This window comes from Phaeoacremonium minimum (assembly GCF_000392275.1).
Source record: "Phaeoacremonium minimum UCRPA7 unplaced genomic scaffold PA7_03_scaffold_552, whole genome shotgun sequence".
NCBI classification, from domain to species: Eukaryota; Fungi; Ascomycota; class Sordariomycetes; order Togniniales; family Togniniaceae; genus Phaeoacremonium; species Phaeoacremonium minimum.
In genome coordinates, this window is record NW_006921454.1 from 22,094 (window position 1) to 40,138 (window position 18,045).

At 51.3% G+C, this 18,045-nt stretch overlaps 9 protein-coding genes across 9 annotated transcripts; 4 read left to right on the plus strand and 5 right to left on the minus strand.

The window, feature by feature from the left end:
• Window positions 1–1,091: 1,091 nt before the first annotated feature.
• Window positions 1,092–2,336, minus strand: UCRPA7_7734 (putative glycoside hydrolase family 5 protein; the record flags this gene model as incomplete). The annotated part of the gene is made up of 5 exons (XM_007920257.1): window positions 1,092–1,499; window positions 1,551–1,792; window positions 1,842–1,876; window positions 1,934–1,956; window positions 2,010–2,336. The coding sequence occupies 5 exons, from the start codon at window positions 2,334–2,336 to the stop codon at window positions 1,092–1,094; spliced, it is 1,035 nt and encodes a 344-aa protein (XP_007918448.1).
• Window positions 2,337–3,435: 1,099 nt separating this feature from the next.
• On the plus strand, window positions 3,436–3,902 carry UCRPA7_7735 (putative mitochondrial ribosomal protein s19 protein; the record flags this gene model as incomplete). Its single annotated transcript, XM_007920258.1, has 4 exons — window positions 3,436–3,478; window positions 3,539–3,554; window positions 3,630–3,809; window positions 3,869–3,902. The coding sequence occupies 4 exons, from the start codon at window positions 3,436–3,438 to the stop codon at window positions 3,900–3,902; spliced, it is 273 nt and encodes a 90-aa protein (XP_007918449.1).
• Window positions 3,903–4,244: 342 nt separating this feature from the next.
• Window positions 4,245–4,882, minus strand: UCRPA7_7736 (putative transcription initiation factor tfiid subunit 10 protein; the record flags this gene model as incomplete). Its single annotated transcript, XM_007920259.1, has 2 exons — window positions 4,245–4,652; window positions 4,709–4,882. The coding sequence occupies 2 exons, from the start codon at window positions 4,880–4,882 to the stop codon at window positions 4,245–4,247; spliced, it is 582 nt and encodes a 193-aa protein (XP_007918450.1).
• A 479-nt stretch (window positions 4,883–5,361) lies between these two features.
• Window positions 5,362–7,728, minus strand: UCRPA7_7737 (putative dna repair protein rad32 protein; the record flags this gene model as incomplete). Its single annotated transcript, XM_007920260.1, has 4 exons — window positions 5,362–6,299; window positions 6,349–7,444; window positions 7,510–7,637; window positions 7,713–7,728. The coding sequence occupies 4 exons, from the start codon at window positions 7,726–7,728 to the stop codon at window positions 5,362–5,364; spliced, it is 2,178 nt and encodes a 725-aa protein (XP_007918451.1).
• Window positions 7,729–8,197: 469 nt separating this feature from the next.
• UCRPA7_7738 (putative anaphase-promoting complex subunit 10 protein) lies at window positions 8,198–8,783 on the plus strand (the record flags this gene model as incomplete). Its single annotated transcript, XM_007920261.1, has 2 exons — window positions 8,198–8,321; window positions 8,440–8,783. The coding sequence occupies 2 exons, from the start codon at window positions 8,198–8,200 to the stop codon at window positions 8,781–8,783; spliced, it is 468 nt and encodes a 155-aa protein (XP_007918452.1).
• Window positions 8,784–8,884: 101 nt separating this feature from the next.
• Window positions 8,885–9,400, plus strand: UCRPA7_7739 (putative anaphase-promoting complex subunit 10 protein; the record flags this gene model as incomplete). Its single annotated transcript, XM_007920262.1, has 1 exon — window positions 8,885–9,400. One exon carries the CDS (start codon window positions 8,885–8,887, stop codon window positions 9,398–9,400), a length of 516 nt encoding a protein of 171 aa, XP_007918453.1.
• Window positions 9,401–9,520: 120 nt separating this feature from the next.
• UCRPA7_7740 (putative short-chain oxidoreductase protein) lies at window positions 9,521–10,662 on the minus strand (the record flags this gene model as incomplete). Its single annotated transcript, XM_007920263.1, has 2 exons — window positions 9,521–9,565; window positions 9,787–10,662. The coding sequence occupies 2 exons, from the start codon at window positions 10,660–10,662 to the stop codon at window positions 9,521–9,523; spliced, it is 921 nt and encodes a 306-aa protein (XP_007918454.1).
• Window positions 10,663–11,780: 1,118 nt separating this feature from the next.
• Window positions 11,781–12,800, plus strand: UCRPA7_7741 (putative cytidylyltransferase family protein; the record flags this gene model as incomplete). The annotated part of the gene is made up of 1 exon (XM_007920264.1): window positions 11,781–12,800. One exon carries the CDS (start codon window positions 11,781–11,783, stop codon window positions 12,798–12,800), a length of 1,020 nt encoding a protein of 339 aa, XP_007918455.1.
• Window positions 12,801–13,374: 574 nt separating this feature from the next.
• Window positions 13,375–14,490, minus strand: UCRPA7_7742 (putative ligninase h2 precursor protein; the record flags this gene model as incomplete). Its single annotated transcript, XM_007920265.1, has 2 exons — window positions 13,375–13,470; window positions 13,531–14,490. The coding sequence occupies 2 exons, from the start codon at window positions 14,488–14,490 to the stop codon at window positions 13,375–13,377; spliced, it is 1,056 nt and encodes a 351-aa protein (XP_007918456.1).
• Between the last annotated feature and the right edge of the window lie 3,555 nt (window positions 14,491–18,045).

Here is an 18,045-nt window from a genome sequence, read left to right on the forward strand (position 1 = left end):
CTACTGGCTATGTCCCTACGACTGTTACGCTGTTACGATATTATGCCTAGATGGCCATTTATATCATACAATCCACACGGTGTTGATGAGAAACACCAACTTGCCTCGGCAAGAACTAATACTACTTAGCCTACATGTCCATGATCACATTTTAGCTGCCCGATTGAATCTCAATCCTCAGGTCGATGGTTTGGCTACAATGTGATATTGCACGCGTTCGCTAGAGGGATTTTTGATGTTGTTTTACTGTTGCAAAATATAAAAGTTTGGATGACGCTTGCTTCTTTTCTCTGGCATTACTGTTTTTACTACTGTGGGGTCCTACTCCAGATGTTGTCACGACCTTAGTGCCAATAAACGACCTAGAACAGGTCTTGGCTTGGATCTGGGAGTCCACGGGTTCAAGTTTCTCGACGCCTTCGAAAAAACATCTCTTGTTGGGCTTGTCTGGTCCGCGATGCCACAAGCAGTGGGAGAACTCATGGATTCTGCGGCCGCTTTAGCTTGGGCTCTAGTCAGGGAGTGATGTCGAAGGTGCGGGACAACAAGTTGCAAAACGAATGCCAACGAAACCCACGGGACGAGCCTGAGGGGCCTACGAGATTGCTGAACTGTGGCTGACGCAATAATATGAAGTGGTCAAAGTCAATAATAGACGGGAAGCGTTGGGAATGGAATGTTAATAGCAGGGGCAAACGACCGCGACGAGTGGACGATCCAAGTTACGATATGGAAAACACAGCGAACGCGAGGCGTTGCAGACACGAGAAATTTGAGGGGAGAGGGTGTGCTGTGGGATATCCGGTGTCGGTTGATCATTGCTCCGCATATAGTATTCTCTTGCTTAGGGTCGGTTTCAGGACGACTACGTAGCGAAATGATGATTTTTGCATATTCAGATCATTCCCAAAGTCCATGATTCTGTTGAATGACTATGTGACATCCATGGATGGCTTACAACATTATGAGGTCCTCTACATGTAAAGGTGGTGAGTGTTACTCCTTAATGTACAGCAAGCCCGTCCACACCAATAAGTTCGCAGTTCACAGATATCTATCGAGTCGTTAGGTGTTGCAAGCTCCAGATTAGCTCAGATGAACTGCTGAATGCTGGGTAAGATGCCCGTGTAAGCAACGCCACTTGGAGGCTCGATGCTGTAGATGTAGTCACCCCACCAGGGGCCACCTCCCCACCAGAGCCAGCCTGACCATACATCGCTGTTGTCTTCCATGTACTGGAGCATGCCCTTGAGGGCACTGATGCACTGGGCATTGTTGCCGCCGGCCGTCTCGCCGAGGATGCCCTTCTTTTTGTTTGTCTTGAGCCAGTTCGTCGCCTCCGTGACACGCTCTTTGCCGATGGTAGAAGACACGCAGGTAGTGGAAGTGCCTGAGCCATCGCTATCGAGATATTGATGCATCTCGTAGATGATTTTGGCACCGGTCGAGTCTGATGGGTCAGTCAGACCGGCCATGCCAGTGGCTGTTCCGCTAGAAACCTGATTGAGATCAGTATTCGGGCATCTCTGTGGAGGGACTTCTTCACATACCCAATGCCATGCGCCAGTCCATGAGTTACCCTCGACGAAGATGTATTGGGTTGTAGCGCCGGCATCTCGGATTCCGTTGATGGCAGCTTGGTTCAACTTTGCGACGAGGTCATTGTCCATGTCATGATACTCATTGTTGGTGTCGAAGATAGCCTTGTCCACCTTGGCGAATCGACTGGCTACCGTCTTCCACCAAGCCTGGAAGCCCGCAGTGTCTGTTATGACTTGATCATAGTAGCGACCTATTCAAAAGTTAGATGAGGGACTAACACTTTGCTCAAAAGGTCTCACCAAAGTTGTGTGGGTCAATGATGGCATATGCGCCCCTGATAGCTCATTAGCTATTTTGAATATCAGCTTTCAAGCCGACTAAGATTCCATACTTTCCCGTGATGTAGCTGACAATCTGGGGACTTCATTTAGCTCTGACATAATTCATGTAATTTTCCAGTTACTTACATCTGTCAACCCCTGAAAGTACGTCTCGTTGATAGTTCCGGTCATCTTAGATGGAATAGCCCGCTCCATCATGATAGGAATGCGGAAGGTAGTCATGCCCTTTCCTGCGAGAGTGTCGATAGAAGAATGAGCCGGCCATGTATAGTCCTTGTTCAACTGGCCTGGCAGGTTCTTGTTTCCGAACTCGGCACCGGACTGGTTGACGCCCGTGAAGGAGAACTTGCTCTTGCGCTTCTGCTTTGATATAGTCGTGCTCGCGTCTCCTGCTGGGGCAGCCACGACCGACACCACGGTGGCTACACACAGGAACAAGTCAAAGAACCTCATGATTGGTGAGATTCAGTAGATACCTTACTATAGAAGGTCGAGCTTGGAGTCGATTCAAGATATCTCAAGGCACTGGACAACGATATCTTATATGCGGCGCTGCTTCTGGGAAGTGTGTTCGCGGAAGGCATTGCTCCGCGTGTGGTACGTACATTTCAATAGAGGCAGAATATGAGAAGGTAAAGAGGTGGCATTTGTCGGGTCGATAGAGAGAGGGAATAGCCACCTGGGTTAGGAGCCTCATATCAAAGGCTTGGCAAGGGTCGTGCAGAATTGATCTTTCCTCTGTGAAAGGGCAAGCGTATGGAAAGCAGGGGTAAAGGGGGCTCGTTGCAAGGGACAGCGTAGCAGCCGTTGATTTTGGCGTCATGTCGGTTCTTCAACCACAGTGCCGATCCACGAGATCCGGAGCGGCCATTGTAGGCAAAAGCTGGGGAACATCTGGGCGGTTTAGACATGAGAGCATCGAAAACAGCAAGGAGCAGCCAATGGATGGCTAGCAAGACTCTAACGCAACGGTAGAAGAGGCGGTCGTTTCGACAACGGAAGTCCTTGCTCCGCCCTCGACTCCGCGTGCTATATGAATATCGTCCTTTGCCTATGCCGGCGTCTAATGGAAATAACTGCCAGGCGCACTGAGGAGCACGAAGTGAGGCATTGCAGAGATCACTAGAATCAAGAAAATCTCAACCAGTGAGGAAGGACTGACTAGAGGCGAGGCAATCAATAGCTTGGGATCACCTGAAATATGTATAAGTCCAGACAAAGACAGCAAGGGCCTAGAGACATAGTTGATAGATCATATTGCCAATGGCGTAGCGGGCCTTGGAGTAAGATGTGCTTTCAATATTTGACTGGGTCTCTTGAGATTTAGACCTTAGAGATGTGGCTTCGATCAAGAAGAAGACAGAAAACCTTTCTAGAAGGCCCTCAGACATGTTCGAAAAGGTCTGAATTATTCTGATGACAGGGGATCTCACGCTAGCGGCTGGGTGGTCCGAGCGTTGCGCTGCCGACGATTCAATATGCCTTCAAAAAAGTTGCGACTTCGAATGAGGCACCACCTATCCCGGTCCAACCACCCAGTAACCCCGCCAAAATGCAGCCGACAAGGTGTCTGCTGAAGCGATCAGTGTGGAAAGGTGAGCGCGCATTGCATCAACTGACCTGGAGAGCCTCAATTGCTAACGCATCGTTTATAGGACCGCACATTGTCCCGTAAGTCTCCTCGACAAGCTCCCCCGATGGACTCCCGAAGAACGATCGTCCGTTGAACTGACAGTATACGCTCAGTCTACCCATCGTTCGACCCGAGCCGGGCAAGAAACTCGTTCCTATTAGAACGCAAGCCCGCGCCGCCACCATTCTGCCGAGCTTCGTAGGACTCAAGTTCCAGGTGTACAATGGCAAGGTCTACCACGACGTGACAATTACCGAGGACATGGTCGGACACAAGCTTGGAGAGTTCTCGCCGTATGATGACTCATCTATATGCGTACGGTGCAGATCAATACTGACAATTGCTTGCACAGGACGAGAAAACCTTTCATCTGGAACAAGAAATAGACTGGATATTGAACAGTATGGCTTCGTAGTATGGCGTTTCGGGCGGCACCAAATCATTGCGTCGGGCATTTACTTGTAAACAGACAATACTGTAACATCATGGAGAATATATCAGTGGAGAACAATCTGTGCGACTTCAGGGACCGGTCATCTCATTGTCGACCAATCTATCTGTGATGCGTGGTATCGTCTGCTCGCATGTGTGACGAGCTATAAGCTGCACATGGAGCAGTATTTTCTTGCCAGCACGGCCAGCTGGATTTCTGTTGTTCCTTGACGCCAGACCCTATCCTAGTCCACCCTAACGCCTGTAAATGAAACCATGCATCTCCTTCCCGTCATTCAGCGATAGAACTCGCTTCGCTTCACGTTGACACCGTACTCGCCAACAGCCATGCCCAGATCCTCCATGGTCAAGACTGTCCTGTTCTGGCTTCCACCCTGACCACCACCGCCATATCCTGGCCTCTGGATTCCTAGCGGTGCGCCCTTGTTCTGATCTTTGCCGCCTGGCTGGTTGGTCGGCTGGCCAGGGATCGGGAACCCCGCTGCAGCGCCCAAGCTGCCCATGGGGTTGTTCGCGCTTGTGTTGCTGGCGCGAATACGGCTGTACTGGTACGCATCGGCGGCAATGTCCGCAATGAACTTCTGAGTCGCCAGCGCGAGCAGGCGCGCCAGGCGCTGATCTGTCTGGGGCGGGGGTGGCAAGCCAGCCTTTGCCATGTAGTAATTCGTGACGGCATCAGGGATCTAAGTGTTTAGTTAGCAAGACAAGGCGCTTGGGGAAAGACACTAGAGCCACGTACGATAGGCGCATAGTCGTCCATCTTGTTCAGGAAGTCCTTCAATGATGTATCTTTCTGCGTAGGTAATCTCGGGTCCACGAGCGGCGCATATCCAGTGTCGGTCTCGGGCTGCGCAGTGGCCGGCGCGGCAGGTGCCGGCTCGGCATTCTCTGTCGTCGGCGGGTTCGATGCCATGCTTGCCGGATGAGTCGTTGTCAGAATGTGGTAGATGGATGTTGATTAATTGAGGTCGCGAAGATACCTAGCTCGGCTTTCGATATCGCTGACAGAAGACCAGAGCACGTGATATAGCACGTGTACCCTGCGTCGAACACTGGCCTTCTAACTTCTGCATTAACTAGTCTTAGAGCTCCTCTTCAAATACATGTCCATTTACTTTGTTGGGAGACATAGTATTTAGAATTTGCTTGTGAGACTTGGTATGAGAGACATCAGGTTTAGTCTTGTCAATATCAATTCGGTACAGCCTCAACTACTCCAGTAAGCAATATAGCCATTCATCCAGCAACAAAAAGCAAATGAGGTATCTCAACGCGTATCTCGCTATTTTCCGTTCTCTACGGTTCCCTCTTGGGTATCTAGCATTATTTCCCTCAACGCCAAAATGTGACAGCAATTCGCCCGCATGCTATGCTTGTATACATGATGAGGCATCACCGACGTCGACTGCGGGTCACTGGCATCGACTCGAAAGCATCATCCTCCGAAATCTCGTCGTCACTAATCTCCACCGCTTTTTGATTTCCCCGCTGAGTGGCGCGCTGGGATTGCGAGAAATTCAGAGTTGTCTGGCGTTTAGAAGCAGCACTCGCGGTCGATCTCGCGGTAGCAGCGCGAGGGGGCTGTTTCTTTGCAGGCGGGACAACGACCGAGTCCTCGTCCTCGTCATCAAGAAACATGTCTTCATCACTGTCTTCAAGGAGAGCCGACTTCTTGCCTCGACCACGCGCAGGTGCTTTCTTCGTAGCAGTGGTTTTCTTGGGAGCTGCCGCCTTCACAGGCTTGGCCGCTGTGGCCCGCTTAGCAGGGGCTGCCGGTGGCGGCACATCCTCGAAATCGTCCATGAACGCATCAGAGTCATCGTCCGGAACGGTGGGCTGGCGCCCTCGCGAAGCACCATTAACAGCTGAGGATTGATCCGCGGACTCTTGCACGTCTTGCCAGGCGCCGTCCTGATCTGTCCAATGCGCCCCTTCGGCATCTGAGTCCCAGTCATCTGGCTTGGGCAGGAGAATGCGCCTCTGTCGCTTCACTTGACCAGCGGCCCAGCGAGCTTCTCGGCCCTTCTTCCACTTTTCCATGGCTGCGTCCAGGCTCTTCTCGTCTACGTTGTCCATATTGAGCACATGCTGCAGCTGGTCAGCGAGGGAGTCGGCGACAAACGTCTCCATAGCAAGTTTGTCGTCTTTCTCAACAAAGTCGTTGACAGCGCCTGCGAATTCACCCTGAGGAAGAACCTTGAGTGACTGCGCCGCGAGAAACTCGTCGACCAGTGCGTCCACCTTTATGACGTTCTCGGAGTCGAGGGCCTCGAGAGCCTCCAGTGCGGACTCCGGGAGGTCGCCGTCCGTCCGGTCTTTCCGGTCTCGTCCTAATTCCCTTTAGCCAAGTCCTGACAAGCTCGTCGCGGGGCATCTTACTGGTGGCGCTGGTCTTCTTGCGGTAGAAGTAAATCACATCATTGACATTGGCAACCCTTCCGGTAAATCGGTTGGAAAACCGCTGAGGGTTCTCAACCTCATAGTTCCCGCCTTCTGGAGGAGTGTATTCGACCTTGAGGCGGACAAGAGGCAGCGGATGCTCTTCGGCCTCCTCGTCGTCATCCTGGATCGCTAACCAGTCCGCATTCGCCTGCTGGATCATCTCCTCCACAATCTCCATCAGCTTTCTCGTAATTTTCTGCCTGTTGTCCTTCTCCTTGTGAAGCTTGGCGAACCGCTTGTCTTTCTGCAGAATAATCTCGCGAGTGACAAATGGCCGAACTGACTTGAGTGGGATCTTGTCCACCTTGAAATCCTTTCCGGTCACGCTGACAATGGCCACATGCTTCGGGACAGCTTCGCCGGGGACAAGCGATGTAGCGACAGAGGACCCGGGCTGGATGACATGAAAGCCTGTCTCTGGGTTCTCTCGCGGATCGATAAGACACTCATGCTCGTGACCCCAGACCACAAGATCCATCCAGTCAGGTAGCACGTTCTCGGGGAGATAGCTGGTCGAAGTGTGTGCGTGGTGGTTTTGATGGACAGACAGGATATTGAAGAAGTCGGACTGCTGCTGATTCGGACGGAACCATGTTACATGGTTGTCCCGGAAGGTCCGAAACATGCGCTCATCTCGCACGTTACTCAATCCAAAGAGGGCAAGCTTTGTGCGTCCCTTCTGCAGGAGAACGGGCTTCACCTTGATGTTGTCCGCCTCGGGAATCCGGCCGTAGTAGTTGACTAGGCCTGCCACCTGCAGCAAGTCCAGCGAGCAGTAGTGCCCATCACCGCTAGGGTCATCGTGGTTGCCGTGGATGGAGAAGACGGGGATGGAGATGTTCATGTCTGGATCTTCGTAGTTGACGTGACTGAAGGCACCTTCAAAGACCTCGTTGGCATCACTAAGGAACTCGAGCTCGCAGGGTTTCATGCCAAGACAGTTCTTTCGGAGAGAGCGCATGACCTGGTACATTGCCTTACGAGAGGGCTTATTGTCGTGGAAGAGGTCACCGGCCAGAAGGACCATGTCCACCTAGACTGATTGTCAATTTTTGGGTCTGGTAAAGAGACTGAGGCAAGAAGAAAAGATCATCATACATCTTGCTTTCTTGCGAGGTTTAGTATCTCGTCAAATGTCTTCCAGCTGTCATCCTTGCGGATAGGGTCTCGCTCTTCGTATCCGACATGGTTGTCAGTCGCGATGAGTATTCGGATAGTATCTTCGTCTGAGAGAATGAATTAGCTAGACTTTCTCTAAAGAGTTGAGAATGGTAGAGTCTGTTCAAGACATTAAAACTTACCTGCTGGTTGTGGCATCTTGCCCGCCGCTCAGTTGGGATCCGTTCGGAGCTGCGATGCCAAACCTCGGGATGAGGGCGCCGACGAGGGGATGGAGAATGGAAATGGGCAAGGGCAACGGAGGTTGATGAGGTCAACCATCCATGAGGAAATGGCGGAGATCACACTGTCGGTGTAGATATGAGGTTGGGGAGGAGAAAGGCGGGATTCTCCCAAATCTGAAGATACCTTAGTCGGGAAGGAAGAAGGTGTCTGTGGTGGGGTGAGTGCAAGGTCCCTCCATACCTACCTAGGAACTGGAATAGAAGGAGCCGGCAGCCTGGCACGCGTCAAAGCCGCGATCTCACGTGGTTTTAGGTGGTAATAAGCCGTCTTAGGCACCCGGCCGGGCGGTCTAACAGGGCACAACCAGCGAGCCCCGCGCTGGGCTGGACGGATTGTTGACTTTACAGCGACAGGATAGCCTCGACGCGCCAGACGCCAGCCAATGTCCCCAGCCCAGGACCTGCAAAGCCGCATGATGGCCGCCCATGATGACGTGGAAGAAGCCTTGAATCAGGCCGAGCTTGCTGGTCAATTCCCTCAGCCAATGTTCAGGTCTGCTTTTGAGAGTGAGCTATCCCAAGGTGCATCGTTCATCCACTGCATTCAGTGCTAGCTTGACCCTACTACAGTTGCTTGCGGTTGGAGACCGTCCCATACCAATTGCTGACGGCTATAATGCTTTAGGTCATGATGATGGCGAGAGCGATCTTGATAATGACAACACGTTTGCGTTTGAAGGCAACTCGGAGGATGACGAGCAATTCGGCTTCGGTGCGGGCTCAGGGGATGACATGATCGAGGGGCTTATAGACGACCCAGAGCTCATAGGAGGGTTGACCGATGGCCATGACATTGAAGACGAGGATCATCAAGTCGATCTCGATCAACTACCTGCCAGCATCTTCGACCCTGCTGCCCTTGGACTGAAGGAGATCAACAACCTCGCACGCTTTCGAGTCAGCACCTACAAGCCTGGGAACGGTGTCCAGGAACTCCTCAGCGATGACCTGGACAAATACTGGCAGTGAGTCTTCCGTATCAGGACACTCCGTCTTGTCAAGTCCTTGCTGACGAGCTGTGCTGGTCCGACGGCACCCAACCCCACCGGCTCACGATCAAATTCATTCGCATGGTCGAGATCCGCGCGCTCCGCTTCTTCGTCGACTACAATCAAGACGAGAGCTATACCCCCACACATATCCTGTGGTTTGCCGGCACCGGGGAGCATAACCTCATCCAGTTCGCCGAGTCAACCCTCACCAACCCAAGCGGGTGGCAGGACGTACAAGTTGAAGGCAGTGGCGGCGGCAGCGACGGCAACTCGCTATGTGCGTTTGTAGTGCAGATGCAGGTCAAAGAAAATCACCAAAACGGAAAGGACACCCACATACGCGGGATCAAGGTGTACGGGTTTGACGAGCGAGCAGATCCCGGTGAAATCAATGCCGTTCATGAAATGTCGGTCGATATCGACGCAGCGACTGATCGGGCTACCACTCTGCGTCTCGAAGACGACGACGACGAGGAGGCCCTCTTCCATCATCGCGTGGAGTCCATTGGGAGAAGCCAGAATGCGCCGCGATACAAGCCTGGTGAAGGCGGCCTAAGCGTCCCCGACTTCATGCAGGATCCGATCATTCGATGAGAGCCTTGTTGTTTCTACATCAGGAGAGCTTTGCTGTCCCGCTGCATTTCCAGGAGTTACAGCGAAAGGGGACCGGCGTCTTGGGATGTGATACCCCTGAATGCCTATCACGAATTGCCTTTATAGAACGGCGTCCATTTTCACAAAGGTCAATGACTTTTCCAGCTGACAGAATGATTACACTCTGAATTGAAAAGGTGTATAGTAGAGACGCTATGCCACGATTACGAGCATCCACCACTGGCAAATGAAAGCTCATGGTATCTTGGTCATTACTTCTTGGTGAAATCTAATCACAAATACTTACACATCATGAAGCACCCTAGGCTAGCACCGACCCTGCACTATCTCAAAATTGAGCAAGTATCCATCATGTACTGGCTTACTTTCCCACTCCAGTCATCAGCATTTACGCTGTTGCTCACATCCTCCCACTCCGCGGTCAATTGCAGTTGCTCATTACATTTCTGGCGGATCAACGTCACTGTATCTTGCCCCAGCACTACCCTCACAGGCCACTTCCGCTCGGCGGCCATCCCTTCGCCTTTGATCACGTCGATGACGGCAGGGGGCAGTTTGTTCGTATCGCCAGGGATGCTTGCACCGCAATCCTCAACGAGGCCCTTAACGAAACAGGTAAACCCAGGCTGGTAGTCTTCCACGGCCGGCATGGCGCCCACTCCGTAGCCGGTGCCTCGTGCCTGCCCGAGCCGGGTGCTGAAACCGCCAGGCTCGAAGCACGTTGCGCGGATGCCAAACGCCGAGGTCTCTTTGTCCAGAGCCTCGACGAACTGCCCCACAGCGGCTTTGGTCATTGAGTAGAACCCGAGGAAGGGGAAGGGGGCCCAGGCGAGCCCCGCGCCGATGCAGCCAATCCTTCCGAAGCGCTGCTTGCGCAGGTACGGCAGGACGGCCTGTGTGACACGGATCGTGCCGAAGAGGTTGACGTCGAATAGCCTCTGCATGAAGGCGTCAGATGCTTCCTCGATGCTGCTGGAGGCGGACATGCCGGCGTTGTTGATGAGCACATCGATCCGGCCGAATATGGAGACGGCCGTGTTGATCTGTGCGTTGATGACCTCGCGTGACGAGGCGACGTCGAGATCGAGGAGGGCGATGTTGTCTGATTTGAGGCTCTGAAGACGCTCCTCTGCGTTGCGGCCGGTTGCGATGACCTTGTCGCCGCGACGGGCGACCTCCTTGACCAGTGCCTCTCCTATACCAGAGGTGGTGCCTGTGATGAGCCAGACGAGGGGAGCCATTGTGGAGAATATCAGTTTCAAAAGACAGAACAAATATGAGACGGACGAAAATTGGAACCGTGGTAGTCTTGTTGTTTTGGTGTATGCTGGGTTTGTACAGACGAGACTAGAAAGTAAATATCTGAGTATCTTGTTTCTGAAGATGTCCCCTATGGAAGACGACTGAGTTGGACTGACAACTTCATTGGCATCATTCATTGGCATCATTCGTTGCTGGCGGGCTGTTATATAGACTTCCTTCCACATGCCAGCCTGGAAGCACTGCATGGCATGATTACAATCTCGGCCCCGGCGAGACACAAGACAAGGCCGGACGAGGGAGATCCACACCGTTTTCCGGTCTCTTCTCAACCGGAGACGAGAAGCGGAACCATCTACTTAACAGAGGATGAGTCATGGCGCATCCAATCGCACACAGCATCACGATACGCGGATGGAATCTCAACCTACCCAGGTAGGGCCTGCATGCCCGGAGATGGTAAACAGCGTCTCCCTAGTCTTTCAGGCGCGCACATATCGATCTCAGCTTCGCTTGCCAAGGCGCCGGGCCAGGCAGCCATCCGCACCTAGATCAAGGTATGCACTGTAAAAGGGGACCGTAGACGGTTTTAAGGCCTCCGGACGCTGGATTTACAAAGACAAACCCGGGGCTGCAAATGATCGGACTTAGGCGCCGGTGGGGGCCCTTCCCGGCATCGTGCATGCTTCTGTCAGCTGGCGCCGGACTTGGAGATAGCGGAACGTTGAAGTAACGTATGCACCAAATTGAATGCTGTTTCGTTCCTGGGCTCATTTGAGAAGATCTTAGTCAGATCATATTCTGTCATCAATCATCGTTCAGCATCTATCAATTCTATTTGAATGTGGAAGGTGCTTTGCTAGGTATCTGGCTCTTTTCATCACAATCACAGCACTGTTTCGGAACTCCACGGCGTGGGCCCAACATCCCGAAACCCCCGAACCCCCACCTTGATAGACTGGCAGTAAGAATATCGCTTCGCTCCACATCCAACGATACGAGATCGGTCACTATCAATGACATGCCAATGACCGCAGTCTAATGTGGCTCCCGCGTGTATCTCGGCGCTTTGACGATGCCCGTTGGAGACGGCAGTGACATGGCTGCTGCCCTAGACATTTTCAAGCGCGAACTGCAACACTTTCAGTCTCTTGGCCGGCACTTTCAGGTCGTCAGCACCATCCGCCATCCCAATAGCGGCGCCTCCGTCTTCAGCCGGCCGCAGCCCCCTGACGTGTCCTCACAATTCCCGCTCAAACGTTTGGTCGTGCTAGACTCGTCCTTTAACCCTCCAACAATAGCACACCAGTGGCTTGCCACCAGCGCCCTTCGTGATGTCTGGAGAAAGGAGGGACTACGACCAGCCGAGTCACGGCTCCTGCTCCTGCTCGCCGTCAATAATGCCGACAAAGGGGTGAAGCCGGCCGCTTTTGAGCATCGCCTGACCATGATGGCTGCATTTGCTAGAGATCTGCTTCGTTCATCGGAGCAAACAGAGTCTAGCATCGACAAGTCGCCTTTGCCTTCAGATGGTGGAAGTAGCACATTGAAAGGTCAACCGAGTGTCGATTCAGCTGAGGATTTGGCCATCGATATCGCCCTGACCACGTTCCCCTACTTTCATGACAAAAGCGCCGCCATTGCTTCTTCCGAATTCTATAGTGGACATGGTGTAGAATCCCCGGAACAGCTATTTCTTGCGGGATTTGACACGCTGATCCGCATCTTCAATCCAAAGTACTACAAACCGCCCGTTCCAGAGGAGGGGATTTATGATGCACATGAGACGCCCATGCAGTCGGCTCTGGACCCGTTCCTTGGCCGCGCAAGACTTAGAATAACGATGCGGACAGACGATGACTGGGGAGGAAAGGATGAACAACTAGCCTATGTGGACAGCATGCTGCATGGCGATGAGTTGGAGAATGTCGGTGGTCGCAAGGAATGGGCAAGCAGAGTAGAGCTTGTGGAAGGCATACAAGCCGACGAGGGGGCCGTGAGCAGCACACTTGCCCGGAATGCCGCGAAGCAGGAGGACTGGAAGGCTCTGAGGTCGTCTGTATCAGAGCCCGTGGCTACCTACATTCAGAGTCAAGGGCTGTATTCCGAAAGCTCGTGATAATAACATGTTCAATGCACAGCTGATCCGATCGCAACAGGCGAAGAAATGGCTCTCACAGTCGCCCGAATCAAAGAGCGTTGCTGATACAAGACTTTTGTGATACATGTCGAGTATGCAACAAGCAACAGGAGGAACTTGCATTGTAATTATGTCCATTTGGTATATTGTAGCCCGTTTTCTATATTGTATTCAATGTCTAAAGTGAAGGATCTCCTATCATAATAATAACTGTCAATGAAGTGTGATGAAGCTTTATGACTTCACAAGCTATTAACTAAAACCTAAAGAATGGGATGCTTCTATGTAGCCATGTTTGTCCCTAATGTTTACCGGGTTGAATTAGGAATATGTATTATTTTGTAGACATTACAAGGTTTCAACCTGCACCGTCTTTCCAAGTTCTCGTGACGATTATTCCGTCTGTAGAACGCAGCTTGATTACGAACGCCTATAACTCCTCGCCAACTCTGATTAATAAATGGTAAGTAATAACATTAACATCTCATATACCAAGTCCTAATCCCTTCCTTTGACGCCATTATCTTCTCGCCGCCAATAACCAGTTCATGAGCTACCGAGGAAGCGGGAGAACTTTGGTGCAATCGGTCATGTCGTTGAGGTTTTTCACTCCAAGCAGACTCATGCGGAAGTAAGCTGGAGCGTACGCCTATTGGAATAATCAGTAAATTGTGAGGAGATATACGATATTGAACGGAGTTTGACTTACAGCTGCCCAAGCTCCTTGACTGCTTGCAAAGACTTGCCATGTTCCGGATGTGCTTGTGTCATGTGACAACGAGACGTCGCTAGGGAACTTGACAACACCGTCGGGTGTATCTGAAGATGCAGTCTCGGAATAGAATTTGACGTCCCAAGCGCCATCCGTACTATCCTGGGGCGCACCAGGCTTGGATGTGTCGACAAAGAATTGTTGACTGACAGTGTGTGCGCCGACCAGGGCGACGAGATCGCTAGCAGTGAAAGTCTTGGCCTCGAATAGGTCGATGAGAGCCGGTGCGTCCTGGAAGGGGGATGGCAGCAGGCCTTCTGGTGGGAGTGCTGAGCTGTCCTTCCGCCCAACAAGAGACTTGATACGTGGCCCGCCAGGACAGACAACAGTTGCCGTCAAAGCCCCGAACTGGATCAAATCTGCCATACTAATTCCGTATCCCTTGTATTCGCTAAACCAAGCGTTTGTCTGATCTGCTATCGGCGAGAGACCGTTGTTCTCCTTCCGAGGGAGCTCGCCAGAGAGAAGAATTGAGCCATCTGCTCCGCCGGAGTCTAGACTCGAATTCCAGGCACCCGCATCGTGAAAGCCCAGTCTGATTGCCCCTCGAGCCAATGCTGAGCATCCACTACCATCGGTGAAGGTAGATTTCATGTCTGAAACAATATAGCTCCATATGCAGCAGGTGTCCTTCTTGCAGGCATCGGAATCTTTGTCGCCAGGCGCCTTGTAAGTTGTGGAGTCAGCGATAGCCGAGACCGTGCCTTCAAGAATGGCCTTGATCTCTTCGCCCACCGCTGTCAACGCATCATCGACTAGGCTGAGAAGATCCCCGAGCAAAGAGGTGGATCTCGTTTGCATAACCTCGTGTCTCTTGATGTCGGCTAAGATGCGACCCATACCGGCATAGCCATTGACGACACTGGCAGCCAAGAGGAGGAGAGCGACTGGACGCATCTTGGCTTTTTAGGCGTGCTATGACCAAGAACTCGAATCGCGACCTGACGAGAACGCCTTGGATTCAGCTGACCTTGAGACAACAACTGGGAACGAGAATGGAGCGTCGAACATCGTTTCCACATCCAACACAGCAGGCACGTCTTTGTAGATATAGGCTTCACGAGGGAAACCCCCTTGACTGCGTGTAGAGACTTCGGTCTAAGCAGGCCTACTGATGTGCCGCTGCATCGCGCGGTGCTTCGTCCAGACACGTAGCAAGCGTCGCACGACAAGTACGAGGCGCCCTGAGCTTGAACATGTTCGCGGCCCGAGAGCTTGTCCCCCAGGATAGCTCCGGTAGATCACTACCTCTTATAACACTCCTAAGCTTTGAAAACTCTCCATCTACGGTAATTACTTGTACCAGCAAATGTGAGTTGAATGGCCATGGTTCTCAGCTGACATTGTCGATATTACAATTGGCCACGGTATGTGGGCTGAAGAATGCCGAGATCCATCCACCATCCGTTGTAGAATCCAGTCTATTTCCCCTGATCTGGACCATTTGTTCGACCTCTCTAGCTCTCTCCTGCAAGGCTTGCGTGGGTGGCGTTTGCAGGGGCCCGGCGTTGGTAACAGCAGTGCCAATTCGTCAACTAGTTAGGACGCCTCCGTTGATTACCATTGGTGCGGTCGGCCATGTCGGATGTCCGCTTCGGCGCACGCACACACCTAGTCTAGGATCAACACGAAGACTTTCCCCTTCGACGGGTGAGCCTGAACTACTGACCGTGATGACCGGCGAGTATTGTCCTGTCCAGTTAATTATCGGTGTTTTGCTCTTCTTGTCAGAAATGCTCTTCTCACTGCATGAAACATTTGGCTATTGTGATGACAGTTTACTTTCTCCTAAACACCATCTTCCGCTCGGTATGTGTTCATTTAGGGCATTTTCAACGCGGCATATACTCTACATTCAAAATAGCACGTTAGATGCAAGAAAGGGCCCAAAAATAGTATATCTAGATTATTACTCGAATTTATTTACAGTCCGCCATCCATTTTCAAGCTTGATCTGCTTAGCTATGTAAAGAGCATGGATATACTAAAACGTGGATTAACTCCGGACATGTTCAGATATGTCATAGAAAAGGGTTTACTTACGACTCCCCATTATGCGTCCTCCTAATTGCTTCTGCAATTGTATGGCTTACATCCATTTGACGGATTTTTGAGCAAGATCTCGCATGTTTGGGTAAGGGAAGGGTGTTTGAGACTATCAACAAGTCAAGGTTGCTTTTCTCTATAATATCAACGGAGGAGCCGCTTAGAAATCCATGCGTAACGATGGCGAGACATCTTACAGCACCTTGTTCCTTGAGTATTTGGGATGCCAACGCAAGAGTGCCGCACGTATCTGCGATATCATCAACAAGCACGGCTGTCTTCCCAGTCACACTCCCCACAAGTATCATTCGGCTGACTTGATTCGCGACCTTGCGCTCTTTGTGGATTATGGCAAGATCAACTTGCAAACGATCTGCGATTGTGGCGGCTCTGGTATGAATCAGTATCATTCTTCTTTTCGCAGTCTCTGGTTTCAATTGTGTCGCACCTCTTAGCACCACCGGCATCTGGAGAGACAATTACTAAGTCCTTGACTCCGTATTCATGCCTGATGTACTCTATCATCGTCTTTTCGGCGAAAAGCTAATACACCGCTTCAGCTATGCTACTTGAGCAAACCAATCTTGAAGAAGCTCACACTTAAATGATAGGTAGTCAGCGTACGCATCTTGAAGGATATGGTTGCCTCTTACTTATCGACTGGTATGTTGAAAAAGCCTTGAATTTGGGAGGCGTGCAGATCCATCGTCTGCTCGGAGCTTATCATTAGTCGCTACAAAGACACCAGTTTGTGTACGAGAGACACATACAATCACATGTGTACATCCTGCGCCCTCAAGCATATTTGCAACAAGCTTGGCGGTAATGGGGGCTCGACTCCTATCCTTTTTGTCTTGACGGGCATAAGGAAAACATGGAATCACAGCTGTGATGCGCTTCGCGGAAGCCATTTTGCATGCACTTATGGCGATGAGGAGTTCCATGAGCATATCGTTCACAGGTTCAGATGCTGTCTGGAGGATGAAGACATCTCCTCCCCGTACAGACGCCTCTATCGAAACGAATGTCTCTCCATTAGAGAATCGGGTACTGTGAAGAGCCTGAGAACTCACGGGATATCCAATCCTATAAAATAGGGGCGTCAATGCTACGTGATTGAGGAATTTCATCAGGTGATGCTACCTATTAGATACCTTTTCTGCGAAGTCTGGGTGACTGCTCCCTATATCATATCGCCATCAGACCTGAGGATTAACTACAAGGCTAACAGATGGACAACGCACCGGCGAGCAACTGCATTCCTGATGCAATCATCTTGACAATTAGCCAGCAGAATGGTTCCTGGACTTGATTCTATGTTGAAGTGATTTAACTTGACTCTGTTAACAATCATGGCCGTTTGACATATAAGGTCCCTCTTCTAAATGCACAACGCCATGCACTTCTCCGGTCTCGTTCAGTCTTGCAGCCAATGCCCCGTCTGTGCCCATCTCCACCTGCTCTTGAACTGTTATCGATTTCACGATACACGACTCTTTTTTGGCGCCATGCGATATCTGATGCGGCTCACATGTTGGATCAGAAAACCGATATCCGATTTCACAGATTGAGGAACCACGATGATGATCTGGGGTCTAAAGATGGTATCAATAGAGATATACCCTAATCAGTCGAGTGGGGCAAAGATTACAGGGAAGGCGTTTCCAGATAAGACGCAAACTCTTCCTTATCAGCGTTGATACAGGCAGTGGAGCTTTATCAACGCTGTGATAGCTAGCTCACATGCTTATCACAGCGAGTGCGAGCACTGTTTGCTAAGATTTATTCTACTACGCTAGAAGCACGCTGCAGTTCCAAGTAGATACGCCCCCGGATCCACATCAATCGACCACGATTGGGACTATTACGTAGTAAAAGCTCTTTTCGAGTGTGGCGATAGTCAATTCAATAGCCAAGATGTGATTTTCTACAGCTCTTTCGTGTGGCTTTAGGCGTATTAAGTCTCAATAATGGTATGCCGTTCTTAACGGTCTCGCAACTTACCAAACTCACGATTTTCTATGCCAGGCGTTGCATTGTTCGGTGGTGATAGTGTCAAGATGGCTGTCAATGGAAAGGAATCCCAGCATGGCCAGGTAACTCTGCTGCCGCAGGACAACTACCTCATCAGCCTGATGACCACACTGCGCGACTCTCTCACGAACAGTGCTGCCTTTGTCAATGCTTTTGAGAAAGTTGCAGGTCAACTCATGATAGCAGGTGCAGAACGCATCCCATCGATTCGCTTGGGATGTTCACTAACGAAGCGTTCACAGCCTTGAAGCATGTGCCGACAGAGCCAATAGAAGTCCTCACACCGACTGGGAGCAAATACTTTGGCGTCCGACAAGTTACCCCAGTTTGCGGTGTTAGCATTCTCCGCGCAGGCGCAAGTATGGAGAATGC